This window comes from Cibotium barometz, chromosome 26 (genome assembly GCF_041138505.1).
Source record: "Cibotium barometz isolate CiBa-2024 chromosome 26, ASM4113850v1, whole genome shotgun sequence".
NCBI lineage: Eukaryota > Viridiplantae > Streptophyta > Polypodiopsida > Cyatheales > Cibotiaceae > Cibotium > Cibotium barometz.
In genome coordinates this window covers 21,192,117-21,209,086 of record NC_141071.1, presented here as the reverse complement: position 1 = coordinate 21,209,086, position 16,970 = coordinate 21,192,117, and the positions used below count along the sequence as shown (strand labels likewise).

At 37.8% G+C, this 16,970-nt stretch overlaps 1 protein-coding gene across 1 annotated transcript; it reads right to left on the bottom strand.

Annotated features, from left to right (window-relative positions):
• Window positions 1–4,504: 4,504 nt before the first annotated feature.
• On the bottom strand, window positions 4,505–5,626 carry LOC147623759 (uncharacterized). Its single transcript, XM_086820886.1, has 3 exons — window positions 5,540–5,626; window positions 4,962–5,453; window positions 4,505–4,881 (listed from the first exon to the last, which is right to left on the bottom strand). The coding sequence occupies exons 1-3, from the start codon at window positions 5,576–5,578 to the stop codon at window positions 4,810–4,812; spliced, it is 603 nt and encodes a 200-aa protein (XP_086677012.1). The 5' UTR covers window positions 5,579–5,626; the 3' UTR covers window positions 4,505–4,809.
• Window positions 5,627–16,970: the final 11,344 nt, after the last annotated feature.

Genomic DNA, 16,970 nt, shown 5'->3' with positions numbered 1-16,970 from the left:
ATGTAAATTATGCATGAAGCGTTTGTTTAGATACTAATATTCATAAGGCTTTATAGAGGAGAAATGTGCCAAATCAAGAAGAGGTTGATGTCCATGAGATGGGGGACGATGATGATGGTGACAAGGTCGATGTTCAAGACGATGAGGTGGGAGATGCTGATGTCCATGACATGAGAGAGGATGTTTTCACTACCCCAGTAAGCCTTTCTTCAAGAAATATTATTACACAAAATTTTTTATTTTTTTTAAATTTCGTAATTGTTATTTCTTTTGGTTTAGGGTTTGAGACTCTCTGAAAATGTGCATGTGCCTTTTGCTCCACAAAAGGGAGCGAGAAACAAAAAATCTACAACAATAGGTGATAAGAAGGATGGTAGAGAGTGTCGACAGGTGATTTTTGATCTATGCATTATTTTTCTCTTTGTAAGCACATGTAAAGTGTATTTTTTATTGATGCAATCCCTTGTGCAATAAAATATAGCCAATATTTGACATTGCGTCTCCTGAAGAAAGTAGCGAAAATAGAGACATGAATGTTGTTATCAGCAATAGAAGATTTGATTGCCAAAGTCCAGCCTCGAACTCCATGTCAGCTTACATGGATAGGTAATTCTAATCACTGTATGCTTCTCACGGTATCTTACTTGTATGATATTCGTTCTTTGGCTAAATTCGTTTATTAATTGTAATAGATTAAGACATGGTATGATTTACCATTTGAGATCCAAGAGATCGACACTACAGGTGGACTGTGACTTAAAACTTGTGGATAGAGGGGGTGTTGAGGTGGAGGCTAGCACAAACTCTATGAATCTTTTTGCCTTGTAAGTTTTTTTGTAGCAGTCCCTTTTTTTCAGAAACTATTTTGTGTATGTCCTAATACTAAAGTTGTATTTCATATAGGTGGATGGAGCACACATTACCAAATAATGTGCTAGATCATGTGTGGTTCATAGACAACTTATGGTTATCCTTTATGTCCTTTGAAGTTGATGATGTGTCACTTCAAAATTTCTTCGGGACCCCAGATCTCGGGAGCTATATGTTCACCTTTTTCCCGATCATTGATAGGTAAGCTCACTTGTGAATTATAAATCTTGAATGTTACAAACTTCAATTGTATAGGGAATGTTGAATGTTGCTAATCGTAATGATACAGATCTCATTGGACCCTATTGGCATTCTACAATGGACACATTCAACGTGTCAATGGGCTGCCTAGAGAGCAAAGTGGGATCTTATTTTTTGATTCTTTATCTATGCATTGTTTGACAGATTACTTGCCGCGTGTTTACAGGTGTAATTCTACTTTTAGTATTTTATTGTTTACGTTGTGTAAAGAAGTAATCCCACAAGCTTGTAAAGATGGAGGTTATGTTATTATTGCAGGGTGTTTGCATTTTTAGCACGCCATAGTTCTCATCCTGTGGTACAGAGTGAGTTTTTGAATCCAGATACATTGTGTCAGACTGCAATAGTGGAGGTATGTTTACCATTTAATAATTTGCTATTATAGAAAACAAAACTACCATTTTACTTATGTGGTTATATAATTTCTGTACAAGATTCCTCAACAACCTAATGGGTACGATTGCGGAAATTGGGTATAAGCTTTCATCTCTATGTTCTTTACTTTCATGGTTCATTTATATCTCTATGTTCTTTAGTTTCATGGATAATTTATCATATGCATTTACCTTCTTGATATGTTGTATTCAGCTTTCAAAAGCTTGGTTTGCACATGCGGATGTACAAAGGTTGAAGGGTGGCCTTCGATCCTGGATCCAAACTTGTATGTTGGAGACAGCCATGCGCAGTAGATGAGACATCATATGTTGCTAGATGATGATGTGGGTGCTTGTAGATTCTACAACTTCTATATGAGATTTTTTTTCTGTGCTTCTCTACTCTAGTTCTGTTGTATGCAAGATTTGTTGTTGATGTTGATTGAACCACCTGTAATACTCTACTTTATGCAAGTTTTGTTAATTCAATGTTTCATGCTTTTACTTTTGTCGTCTCCCAATGTAACCAACACCTTGTATATTACTATATATACATCTTGCATTCTCAATATAATTTCCTTCCTAACAATGTTACTGATGCTAGTTTATAGGTTAGGAACCTTGTAGTGTTGTACATAGGCTTACACCAGTGGATTGGGTTCAATTCTTAGCTAAAAGCTTATAAATTGTTTGTATTTTTTTGTCTCTTCAATCTTTATCAACTTTTCATTAAGGCTTTGCAAGATTTATCTTTAGTCACTTTCGTGATCAATAAACTATCTAAACAGCTTTTAATTTGTCAAATTTTATCAAGATTACTTACTAATCACAAGATTAGTACTACTATTTGCTATTAATCAGATTCTTGATCAAGAAATTATCTTATTGACACTTAATCAATAAATTGTTGGCCTAAACTTGTACTATTATCATTAAGATTCAATAATCTTGCTTTCTTGTATAAACTTTTAGTAATATCCAGTGTTTTCTTGAAGTACTGAGACCACACTATTACCTCTATTGCAAAGTATTCTCAACTATTAACTTTATTGTTAAATATGTTTATTGACCTAAACTACAAAGTTGCATAAAGTAATCTCGGGCTGTGAAAGTACTGAGACCACACTATTACCTCTATTGCAAAGTATTCTCAACTATTAACTTTATTGTTAAATATGTTTATTGACCTAAACTACAAAGTTGTATAAAGTAATCTCGGGCTGTGAAAGTAATCTCGGAAACCCGAGATTACTTTCACAGTCCGAGATTACTTAATGAAACAGAGACCTGAGTGCTCTGTTATAAAAGTAATCTCGGGCTGTGAAAGTAATCTCGGGAAACCCGAGATTACTTTCATAGCTCCCGAGATTACTTTTACAACTGAGACCTGAGAGCACTATTGCAAAAGTAATCTCGGGCTGTGAAAGTAATCTCGGAATTACTTTCACAGCCCGAGATTACTTTTACAACAGAGACCTGAGTGCACTGTTGCATGACTATCAACTCTATTGCCAATTATGTTTGTTGACCTAAACTACAATGTTGTATAAAGTAATCTTAGGTTGTTAAAGTAATCTCGGTAATCCAAGATTACTTTCACAACCCGAGATTACTTAATGAAACTGTCTCTTCAATCTCTGGTGTAAAAGTAATCTGAGTGCACTGTTGAAAAAATAATCTCAACTATTAACTCTATTGCTAATTTTGTTTATTGACCTATACTACAATGTTGTATAAAGTCTTTTCCTTGGGCAATGAAGGTACCATTGAGACTGTATAAATAAGAGATTTAAAACACCAAAAAATTGAATTATTGAAAAGTTGCAAGGGAGTTAACGTAACAATAACTCGGTTGGCATGTGTTGTATATACATGAGCAAGATCCTTACTTGAGATGCAAAAATGTTATGAATTTCATTTGCATCTGGAAGAATCAAAGAGAATGATCGCTCCTCATCTTGTAAGTCACCATACTTGCAAGAAGTGATTTTACAGCAAAAACTATTAGCATCATTGCAAACTTTGACCTCCTTGCCAATGAGACTCGCTAGTCCTTCGGTAGAGCCATGTCTCTTGCTCAAAGGTAGCAAGGCATGACAAGTATGACATGAGATAGTGATTGCTGAATCCAGTAGCAACGTTTTGGTGCAACAATGTGGACACCAGATTCGAGGCCTTCTCTCAAAATGTACACGATGTCGACCACGTTGATGCTTCTTTTTAAGAATGCCAGTTTGATGTGTTGGCTTATTGGGTTTGCAACTAGAACCTTGTGCACCCATCTCTATTGGTGATACGAGATTTGGTTGTGCTTTTCCATGCCCAAGTCGAGTGTTGGTTACATTTGCTTGGATTTGCCGCACATTCCCTCGAGTTGGCATATTGATTTGGCTTGGAGACACCAATGATGCAAGAGTATCTTTAGATAGCTTCAATTGATGCAAGACAAATTCCATTTCTTTGGCACCTCTCTTAGGTATTCCTTGCTGGATTGATGACAAGGAGTCTTTAATTTCTTGTATACATTGAAATATCTCCTCTTCGGGACTTGTCTTATCACATATGTCATTCATTGGAGGAGACACCATCTCATGTGCATTGTCTATTATTGGAAGAATAGCTTCCAAATGAGAAAAATGCCGCATAACTATTAATCAGATGCCGTAAAGGTGCTTGCATTCACTAATCCAATCTGGACAATCACAATAGTTACTTTGCATACTGACATGGTACCATCGACTTGGTGTTGAGCTACTTTGTACCTTGAATAATAATGTCATTTCATTCACAATCTCCAAAGAAGATGGGTCAACCTCATATCGACGTAGAATCTTCTCTCCTTCAAGCAATTTTAAAGTGTGTTTTTTTTATGATCCTTTGATGCTGAATCGGCCAGAATCAGCTATCACACGAGAATAAAAGAGCAAGATTATAAATTTGTACAATTAGCAAGCTGCACAAAAAAACAAGTCAAAAACATATACCTATTTCTTGCTTTTGCTTAAAGAAACCAAGTAAGGTTCCACCCATGTGACTGCCAGTCTTTGAATTGCCCACAAGTGCATGAATTAAATCCAAAATGGATCGATTTATACGAGCTTCCAAGAGTGTGTATTTGATATATTGCCAGAGCCGCTCCACCAAATTTGTTGTGTCAACATTTCCATAGTTGAAAAGGCGTCCAAACTTTGGCCATCGTTTTCTCCACATACAATTATGTCCACACCAACCGTTTGTAACATAACGGATGACATTGTTTTGGATTGAATACTTCTGTAGAAGTAGTTGATACCTTCCCTCAAAATCATCCTCCGTAAACTGAATGCATAAGGTTTGACATTGAAGTATATATGTCATCTCTCATCTCCTTTGGAACCTGAATTTACAAACAACGTTTGCATATATCACAAATATATAAATATAAATAAGTTTGACTATAAAATGGATTAGTTCTACCTGTGGAAGAAGATTCTCAACCCAAGCCTTCTTGGTATGGAACCAACATAGCAAGACGTGACATGCAATCTGAATCATTGTTCCATTCTCTTGAAATTCCCAACAATATGGATCTTCATTCACCACCTTGAGTATAGCCTCTAATTCTTGTTGTGACTTGTCAATAACAAGTGCGGTAGGACGAACATGACCCATTCTAGAGAAAACAATCCGCAGTGTCAACTCCAAGGCAATGACTTCATGGTGGGCTCCCACATCATATGTGCACAACATGAACCAAATTGGTATGCCAATACCAAGTTGATTTGGTAGCACTGCAGCATATAAGGGTAACCCAAATACGTTTGTCTTGAAAGTGCTATCTATGGCCCATGAGTTGTTTTTTGAGAAACGTAAAGCCATTTCCAACATCCAGTCATCTTGCAAAACCAAGATGAATGGCCTATCTTTGGCATCCTTTGCACTTGGATTATAAGGTTGGCAATATAACACCTACATAACAACAATGTGTGATATACAAAGATGTAACACATATGGTAGAGATCTCCAAAGTACTATGAAGTTTAGAATAAGGCTACCTTTTCTTGTTGTTTCAATGCTAAAGCCTCCATGTACATTGACTCCCAATCATCTTTTGAAACCTTACCTGCATCATGTTGGTGCACTCAAATAATTCCTCTTTGTGATCTAACAATATTTACTCATAAATAAAGGATCACTCTTAATTAATCATGAACAAAGGTCAAGAAAAGTACCTTCAGCGCGAATTCGATATGACAATGAAGAAACCTCTTTGGGAATCATGAAGAACCTATAGATAGCGCAGTCAAGAGTAGATGCTCTCTCCATATGATATCGTTCTTTAGATAAGGACATTTTTGCAACATGGTGAGAGCTTCCCACATCAAACAAATCTTCTGTGCAGCATTCAATAACAGATGGGTGAACTGGCAAGTGATACAAGTCACTTCTTGTGCTTGGTTCATGTCCTGTATGGATTGGATTAATGAAAATACACACTTCATCCTTGCCGTCAATGTATTCCACTTGCACTTTGAAAGTGCATCCACATTTCTTGGATGTACGTAATCTCTTAATTTTTCCACTTCGTTTAGGTCCACCTCCTCTTTGACACATGTAGTCCACCATAGCCTTGGAAGGGTGGTGTCTCTTTGATGACCGCACCATGACTAGTCTCACCATATGCTCTATCATTATATTCTTCAATTGCATGTCCACATTAGCCCTATTTGTATGTATAGCATATGATGGCTCCTTGTTTAGATCCCATTTGGGATGCCTAGTTAAAGGGAGTTGTTGACTCTTGCTACGATTACATGTACATGTATTAATAAACTCCTTGATGTAAGATGAGGGTATTCCATGCCTTCTGATGTCAGTGCACCATGTTGACTTGATCGCTTCAAGCGTGGCATTTGCACTTTTGTGTTCTCTTGAGTCTGCCACAGTGTGCAGCTTTCACAATGCTTTCCCACTCCTCAATACATGTAATCTTTAACTTAAATGGCCCCTTCAAACAAATACAAAGAGAACCATCCTCTCTCTCTCCCAAGCAAAGCTCATCTTTCATTTTTCGCCACTTTTTCAAATCAAGCATGCCTCTATCATCATGACTTTTTAGCATTTCCAAGCTTATGGACACATCATCTTGTAGTACTCTTATCATTAAGATACTATAGGTCCTTACTAAAAGAGAAATATATATGAGATAAATGCTCATATGGATTGCATATAACCTTGCAATTTTCTGAGACTTCCGTTGTAGTATCATGGTTGTTACCACTTTGACATTGGTCTTCAATGTTTAGATCATCATCAGTACTTGCATCATCACTACTTGCATCATCACTATCCTCATCTCCAACTAGCCAATCCATCATTGTGGACATTTAAGACTACATTATCAATACATACACAATCAAATTGATTAATATGCTAAACCATAAATTGTTTAAAGATAATGCACATCACATTGGAGATAAAATAATGTCAAAACAAAGAATTTCATTATCAAATTGATCAATATGCTAAACTATAAATTGTTCAAAGATAATGCACATCACATTGGAGATCAAATCATGTCAAAACAAGGTGTTTTTTGGCAATGCTTGTAACCAAAAGTATAGCTCAATGTATTAGAAAGATTAAGCTAAGAGAAATACCTTCTTGACAGATTAATGTAAGTGGTAGTTTGATCTTTAGATCCAATAAGATAATAGAATGTTCTTCTCCTCCCCACTTTCTGCAATGTATTGGCTATAGAGAGAGAGAGAGAGAGAAAGAGAGAGAGAGAGAGAGACTATAATGTCAATGAAGTCCTCCCAAAATTACGATGGGCCGAGATTACTATTATCCCGAGATTACTATTGTCCCGAGATTACTTAGTGGCGGCTAGCATTATGTCCATGTAATGATGTTTAATAAATATCATTTAAAGAAGTATGGACTCTTTTCAAAATTTTCAAAATTATACTAATGCATTCAATTCTCTTTATTTTTCGAAAAGATTCGCCACCCCCCGCCTGCCCTAGCCCGAGATTACTTTGGGCCAGAGATTACTCATTCGCCACCCACCGCCTGCCCCCTCGCCTGAGATTACTTTGGCCCCGAGATTACTTTGGGCCCGAGATTACTCAACTGGCGCCCGCCGCTAAGATCAACGCCTCTCGCGTCAAGATGCGACCCCCAAACCTTCTCCATCGTTGATCCCCCTTGGGCATGCCCGTGTCAAATAGAGCTGAGGACCTACCCCTCCAAAAAAGGGGGCCTTTTTTTCCACTAGCCTTGCTAGGCCCCACAGAGGCCTTTACCAGCCCCAGAAGGTGGGCTCTTAATCCCTATATTGGGGGTGGGGGGGCTTTGCATAGCTGTGCATCACAGGCCCCTGCCATCGAAGCCCTCTCCTTAAAAGGCACATATAGCATTTTTTACAGAGGCAGTTCCGCTAAACCCTTTGCAATAATCATGCATGCAGGGGCATCCCTGTCTCCTCTTACAAAATAACATGCCCATCGTGGCTCACTAAAGACTCCAGCGTCCACACTCTTCTTTACTTAGAAATTTCACATCCTCTTCTGACTCATGGTGAGGATTTATTGGACCAGGCTTTTCATAGCCCTACGGCACTCAATACATTCTTCGTGTCCCCGCCCTCTCCCATTTACAAGAGGGGCCCATTTCTTGAACCAACCCTAACGATGCCCAAATCAGGGCATTGGCTCCCTCAATCGATGGTGGGCCCACACAATCCTCACTCATGTTCACACATACATGCATCTGACTAACTTCACCGGCCACTTGTTCGTTTGCTACAACCAACATGTTACAATTGTTAGCCTTCTATATTATGGCTATCTTGAGTTAATATATTCTTGTTATTTTACACATGTCGCGTGTCTTCTGTCATCTTGTTCATTGTGCACTTCATCTTTGTTGTCTCTTGCTCACAATAGCCATCGAGACCTTGTCATCTAACCCATTTCCTTACACTAGGCTCTTGTTATAGACCATCATGTGCTGAGATAAAGGATCAAAGACTTGGGCTCTTCAGCAAAATAAGCTACACATAACAACATCAGTTTCCATTTCCTATAGCATACACCTTCGTCATCCATGCATAAGCACAAGGCATTCTTAAAAATATATAGCAGGTAGCAATCAACACGATCTACAGACAATGGATTTTACATAAAAATTATAACATCACTCAGTATTATGCAAAATTGCTATTTAAGAAGCAATGAAAAGTATAGAAGTATAAGGATGTTAGGTTGGATATATTATGACTTTTCATTGTAAGCCCTTATCCAAGGACAAGTCATCAATATACAACTATGGGTGATCAATCATAGCAGATCCCACATGAGTTTTAACATGTAGACTCACACAAGATATAAGCCTCTTATATGTTGTAATGATGTACACATGGTGTTCAGATAGCGAACCGGCTGATGTTCAAGGATCTGATATTGGTAAAAGGAATTAAGGATTACATATGATATTGGAAAATATGGGCTGATGTTCAAGGATCTAATCCAACTTTCACCTTGTATATCTGCCCACCACAGTGATTAAGTATTAGGAGACCATGGTTTAGGCACTAGAGAGACCAAGCATTTGGGATGGACACTTTTATCAAAACTTTTGGTTAAGAACTCTAGGCACACATGTGGATGATATAACTGTTGATATTGATGAATTCTTGAGGATATCTATATGTAAAAAGATAGATGTTAGTGACGTTGAAGTTTATAGAGATTATTGAAATAAATTATGGATGTGTAACAAGAAGGATCTTGTGTGTTGGGAATGATCAGACACGATATTTTTTGCATGGGTCGCTAAGGGGCAGAAAGTGCCAAAAAATATTAAGATTCTAGAAAATGTGCATGCTAGGGCAAAGGATAGCTTGGCAACATATGAGGACTGTGATGAAGTCCGATGAGTTTAGATAATTAGAGTACTAGTTGGATCTATGTTGGTCACTTTTTATTTATGAGGTTTGTGACTACCTCCACCTTCCACCATAAAGATGTATGTGTGTATATATGTGATATTTGATCTACATACTAGGCATGTGCAACATCATCATTATAAAACCATATCATTTGTGGTTTAGGTCCTCCTAGTCCTAGGTGCTTTTGTCAGAGAAGAAACTAAGAGTTGGCACTCATTTTGAATGTGTTTCTTCCTTTGAGCTGTTTTTTTGTCCCCGTGTAAAGGTCTTGGTTCATCAAATATAGGGGTCCCTGCCCCCCCTGCTTGAATGTAGGGGTCCCTGCTTGAATGTAGGAGTCCCTGCCAAAAACTGCTTTATGTATTATATGTACAACTTATGGTGGAGTAGATGTGCTCCTTGTCTATGAATCAATGCTTCTAGCTTGGACCATCTCCAATATTCTAACCCACCATGTAGGCTTGTTGTTTAGCACTTTATAAATAAGGCATTTACTATCTCTGATATGCATGCATCATAGAGAGTAACCGTTGTTTTGTACCCAGCTCCCCATGCATGCTCTCTGCCAAGTTTTTTCTAGGAGATGCACCTTCTAATGAACTCTTTGCCACCTATGGTGAAAGAAAAACTAAGATCCTAACTCTCTATCAAGTTTGTTCTTGGAGATGCATCTTCGAATGGACTCTTTGCCACCTATGGTGAAAGAAAAAACTAAGATCCTAATGAGATTGATTGTAACCCTCTTTGTCGAAGCTTCATGATAAAAAAGTTAAGACGTACTTATTATGAATGCAAAAAAAAAAAAATCACAAATGGCACAAATAGAGTCATGGTTCATACAACATATATGAGGTTACCCCAAATTATGCGCCAACCGTTACCCCCCACCAACTCAACTAAATGTCCATTGAAGAGATTTTACTATTACCTTCGTGTTACCATTTTCTTATTTTCTTACCTTGATTAATTGCCTCTTCCTAGTCTTGCATAACCTCCACCTTTCACACATTCCAAGGTTCTCATTTCTTATATCTATCTTCACAAACTTCACACATTGCAAGGTTCTCATTTCTTATATATGTCTTCACAAACTTCTGGGTGTGTTGGTGTAAGCTTTTTTCCCAATGAAACAAGTAGCTACGCTCCTGCTTCTCCATTACATTCTTTGGACCTCCATTGAATATCCTCCTCATGGCCTTCCAACAATTAGTCCCAACTTCATCACATGAAACTATAGAAGTTGATGGGTGGATAACCACATTCTTGCATGATTGCAACAATGGGTGGATAACCAAATTGTTTCATGATTGTAGCAATGGGTGGATAACCACATCTGACATGAAACCATGGAAGCCAATGGGTGGATAACAACATTACTACATGATTGTATTTAACATTTTCTAGAACAAAATGACTCTCATGTCTTGGCATCTTCCTCTTTCATCTCACATGTCACAATTTGTCCTGAGCTCTTGCACATTAATACAACGTAATTTTTTTATTAAAATATGATCAAGAATTCATATGGTCCACTCTTATCAATATCAAATAGAAATCTACCTGGAATCAGAACATGGCGTACCATGGTATTCCAATTGACAACTTGATGGGTGTGGTCAAATTACACCCATGTTCTACACAAGTCACCATTCCCTCCTAATCTCAATTTACTAAGTTGACACTTAATGCTAGGTCCTTGCTGACATTTCAAATAGCATCCCCCTACCCAAGAAAGCGAATTCTATAGGAAGAACAAATAAGTCAGCCTTTTCAAAATACTATCAAATCCTTCACCAACAAGAAGCATATTTATTCTCTTGAGTGATAATCATTCTCAACCTATAATACACATAGGGATATATGTGATCAATTAATATACCATATCCATGACAATAGACCTAGCTAATCATATCAATTTGATAATAAACATGATTGATCAAGCGCATTACATATGGAACATTATGCAATAAGCATTCATACCTCTAATTTTCCACAAGAGGGACTAACTCTTCAAGGAAGTTGGTTAAGTATGCATCCCTAGCTACTTCTTGAACATGTTCTCTCATCATAGATGACATAATATCCGTTGGCACTCATTTACACCTTTTGAGGCCCTGCATTTTTATCTATGCTAGCTAACAATGTTTGTGGCCAATCTTTTTGTTTTTTCAATCATAGCCTTGGATGTTCTTGGTTCAACAGGATGCTGACATTCCCAAATATGAACCATGAGCCTTGTCATCTGATCATCATGGGGAATTACATAGTACACCGCACAATTACATGTATCAATGCAATAAGAAGGCTTTTGGAAAAAATGATATACAATTTTATTGCTTGCTTCTCTGTCAAAAGACCTAATGCTACTTTCCTTTGTAGGTATCCACCAAAATCAGTCCTATTGAGCTTCTTCTAATTGACATACATGGGATAAGATATATTGTGTGTGTAATGAGCCAATATAATAACTCACCCTTACAGTGCATTGGATGTGGACATACTGTTAGCTGTGGAGCCTAGCCCAAATGTGGCCATCAATTTTTTCCTTGATATAGCTTTGCCAAAGTAGGAGGAACTCCATCACAAGATTATAATTGTACACTCTAGGTACTTCTTTGACTTGGATAATATTCTTTATGTTTGTAATCTTCGATTTCAAAACATTGGACTTACTATTCTCAAGGATCCAAGGAATGATATTCTTCCCTTTCTCATCCTCTGAATCAACAATGTCCATAAGAGCAGACTTCTTATTAGTGTCATGTTTACGTTCCCTTTCTATGTGAAGAGCTAGAACATGATTTAAATGAGCTTATCTACATCAATACATCTAGGGTTCAGTATTCACTCGGGTATTGAGTCATCAGCCATATATAGATCTTCTTTCATGGGTTGCTTGACCCTTTTTCTAAAGGCCCTAATTCATTGACAGCAATTATAACACTACTATCTTTTGCTTATTGACTAGTGAATATTAGTTAAATATGGAGGTGTCTAGAATGTGTATTGGTTGGACATGGAGGTGTCTAGAATGTAGTGCTCATAACCAACAATATCAAACTATGAGTGAACCTACAACTCAAGCATAGTCTCCCCATCTATGAGCATTGAGACACACAAACTTATGAGAACTTGGAAGAAGGCTTTAAAAAATTTGAGTATTTCTATCACCCATCTATCTCTTAATGGCATAGACATGGAAAGCTTTGTATTTCCAATCACACACTCAATGAGATGACTTGATTACCCTTAAATAATAGAAACCCACACTTAACAAGGAGACACTATTGAGAGGGGCACCTACAGGGAACACACACTTAACAAGGAGACGCTATTGAGAAGGGCACCTAGAGGGGACACATAGGTAGCTCATATGAGTTTGCAAGGGCATGAGAGTGCAAAGCATGAGTTTGCTAGGGAATGTGACTCGAGTTAGTAAGGAAACACAAAAGTTAAAAAAAACAAGAGAGTAGAAGACTAAAATTAATATATCAATCCAATCGTTTCCCATTGCATAGTTTGAAATAAAATTCACATAGTGGAAAACAAACTACATGGTCAAAGTTAATAAAGTGCAAGGCCATATATCAAATCTTAGGTATCAACTTTTAACATTTAAAGGTAACTTTTAACTTAATCTTTTCCCATTGATTAGTTTGAAATAAAATTCTCATGGTGGAAAACAAATGAGATGGTCAAAGTCAATAAAGTGCATGGCCATAATATCAAATCTTAGGTATTGACTCTTAACATTTAACTCTTAATATTCAAAGGTAATAAAAGCAAGGACAAGGGACTTTAAGATTTCAGAATCATATCCACCCACTTAAATGTGCATCTTTACAATGGAATTAGCCCCTAATTACACCATACAAATATTCCAACATATCATATAACTTAATATTATTCTCTAGAGCTATTAAAAATTTTAAGATAACTAGAAATATTAATTACTATATTAGTAATAGTTACTATAATCATATAATTATCACTATTATAATTATATATTACCATCATGCCCTAAACCTCATTCCTTCCTCTCCCCCTCATTCCTCTATCCTACTTCTCCCCCTCATCCCTTTCTCTCTCCCTTGTCCCTTCATTTTCCCATCTCCTTTATTCTTTTAATTAACACTCTAAAGAAGCAATCTGTTTAGATGTTAACATGATGGAGGACAATTGTGTTTCTAAGAGATTTGATTGGCCAACATACAGTACAAGCACTACAAGCTCATCTTGAATAAAATCTCCAAATAAAGGACATGAACATATCATGTTTAGGGTATTTAAAATAAATCATATATAAAACTACATCCCTAAATTGTAGGTTCTTTGTGCTTGACTATGTGTTGGAAGCATATTTAAGTCTGGGATGTGAATTAATCACTACTACCCAAGCTAAACTATGCTTCACTAGTAATAATATAATTGAAGGTCCCCCAGAACATGAAGATGGTCGTACCATTTTGCGATAATTTATGACTATGAAAGTCTAACACTAAATGATATCTATGATTCTCAACTACTAGCTTTCTCCTAGAAATCTTCTGTACTTAAAGACATGCATTCAACAACCCTCTTTTATAAATCCACCATTTCATTAAAGAAACATGCTCCTATCTCCAACCCAATGAACCTTGCAGCAGTTGGCATCCATTCTGTCACATGCACCCTGCGTTGGAGTGTTATGTGACAAACTAACTCTACATCAGTGCACCATTCATCAGTAGGAATTATCCTTTTAGGAATATTTTATCGTATGTCATGGCCCCATTGTGAGCCCTCAGTCCAAGGACAGTCAAGCACGAGCTACTTAGGTCAGTCTCCATAGCCATAGAGAGTCTATGTGTGTGTCAATCCTCTCTTAACCCACTTGGAGAATTATCACATAGTGCATGTAGTGTCAGCCTTAGCATTAGGTTACATTAGATAGAATTAGGAGCATTTAGATAGCCTTAGGGCCAGGCCATGCCATGGTCAGTCCATAAAGGGCATCATATCTAATGGCTGTCGGCGAGTATATTATGCATCCAGGATAGGTCGGGCAACAACAGGGAGTCGTCCAAGTACAAAGACATCATCTCAATTTTTCACAGCCGTGATTTTGACATTATTTATCCATTGCTGCTGACCGATAGCATCTAGCATAAATCGACCAGCAATCTACCTCATATATAAACAGTCGCTTCAGACCCCATAAGTCATTCAGGTATTTAGCATAAATCAGCAAGTACATGACTAGTTCCAATCATTACCAGGTCTCCTCGAAGGGCTAACTTCAGTAGTCAGTGCGTCACTCAGTTTTGGGATTGCATAATGGCAACTGAAGTGCCATTCAAAGGAGCTCGGACTACATCTAGATCAGCCTATGTTGGGTCTACATCATCCGTGCGTTGGCGGTTGGACATCTGGTTGTGGACCTTGTCCATGAGCTATTCTCAATCGCATGCCATGATCTTGGTTCTCTGGAGTGCTACGATAGCTAGGGTGAGTTCCTCCTATGTTTGTGCTATGGCTATTGTGGTCCCCTCTACTTTCTTGTGTAGGACCTCTAGCTCATGTTGCAAAAGAGTGATCTTGGAGTTAGCCTCAAAGGCCTAGATGTTAAAACCCTAAGATCTCTCTAGATAATTGTTATGCATAAACATGCATAAATCAGGCATATAAACTCAACCACCCAACCACCCCCGAGCCCAAGGGATGCACACATGAATAATAATGAAATACATCATACCTCTACCTTGATGTCCCATACCATCAAGAGATACCATCAAGAGGTATAACTTCAATCCAATAGCATGTGGCTGTAGTGTGAAATGGTAGATGAGTAGATATGAACCTCTACACGAGAGAGCATAACATAGCCTTGGCTTCATAAGCCCAAGCCTCCAAGCCTCCTTGAGTGTGCCCCATGCCCCTATTATATAGGAGGGCTCTCAAGTGACTCTTGACTTTCCATTTCCCATGTGTGACCCTTGGATGTCTGACCCTAACCTTAACCCTTAAGGTTAGTCCTAACCCATGCTCCACTAGAGCTTGTTCCCATGCTCCCATGCTCACAAGCCTAATGTGGGTTAGCCTTCTAGACTCTAGTATATGCACACATAATGTGTATATAACATAGCACACATAATGTACATATAACATACTTCCCCTCTCTCAAAACATTGCACTCTTGCAATGAAAAGAAGGAGAACTTTGCTGAACAATCTCAACCAACTCCCAAGTCGAATCCTCTATTTAACTCTTTGCAAAAAAGAGCAAGTGTTCTTTCTCTGTTGACCAGGTGGAATACTTATTCATAGTGTCTAAAGATGGTGGACACCGTTTCAAGGTGCAAAAGGGCTAGTTTGGTAAGACAAAATTCTAATTTAGCCCAAAATAGTATGGATTGAATTCAAGTTTTACATAGCTTAAGAGCACTACCCAAGAGCTTCTAAATGAGCCAACAAACTCCCGATTTTGTTACCGTTTGGGTGGTCAGCCTCACAGTTGACTTTCACCAAAAAGTCAAAACAGAGAGATATATGGGTACTCAAAGTGGTAATTCAAGGTGGTAGAAGTAAGCCTACCCCCAAGGTCTTGACCAGCCTCGGTATTGTTAAAATGGTGCGCTTTCGGTACGATGGAGAGCAACATCGCTCCAAAAAATCAAAACCTTCGTGGTATAAGCATGAGACGGCAATACTAGGCTACTAACATGCCATGATGGAATTGTTCCCTTACCGCTAAAGGTGCTACAATCTTACTTCCCGAGATAAAACATCTAAGAAGTCTATAAATATGATAAGAAAGACTAAAATCTTGAGGTGTGGGGTGATACAGGATAACACTGTGAACCACCTTTAGCCTCAGGAAGACCATGCCTAAAGAGATATTCTTCCTCAGCATCAGGCACTGGTTGCAAGAGGCGTGGACATATTACCCTGTGGCATGTGGAACATAGGATAAATAATCGACTTCAACAAGTTCTTGAGGAGTAATTGTGTTATCCTCACCTCCCAGTTTCCCTTTCAACCTATTGATATGAAAGACTAGATGAACTCTAACATGTGGAGGTAGTTTTAAGTTCAAATGCAACCATGCCGATCCGATGTATAACTCAAAAATGGACCACAATATCTAGGAGATAAATTCAAACATTTTCCCATTGACAAAGTCTAAAAATCTTTAGGAACATTAAAATAAACCAACACTCCTGGTTCAAAAGACCGAGATGAGCGTCCCCTATCAGCATAAAACTGTGCCCTATCTTGAACACTCCTGATAGAATCCCGAGCTTCGGTCAGCATTTTTTGCATATCACGCAAGAAATCCCTCGATGCATCAAGCTCGATATCCTTAAGACCGACATCAATAGGTACCCTAGGTTGATACCCATACATAAGTATGCACGGACTAAAACCAATAGCCGTATATTTCAAACTGTTATAGGCAAATTCCATCATTGGAATATATTTTCTCCAATATGATGATTTTCTAAAGACATATGTACAAAGCATATACACTATAATCTGATTCATATGCTCTGT

Bases quoted from the DNA above. Each gene is read 5' to 3' on its own strand.
- LOC147623759 (XM_086820886.1), bottom strand. From the start codon at position 5,578: ATGTACATGGAGGCTTTAGCATTGAAACAACAAGAAAAG. The intron at 5,454-5,539 runs GTAGCCTTATTC...GTTGTTATGTAG, and splicing joins CATTGAAACAACAAGAAAAG to GTGTTATATTGCCAACCTTA. The intron at 4,882-4,961 runs GTAGAACTAATC...TTGTAAATTCAG, and splicing joins TTGAGAATCTTCTTCCACAG to GTTCCAAAGGAGATGAGAGA.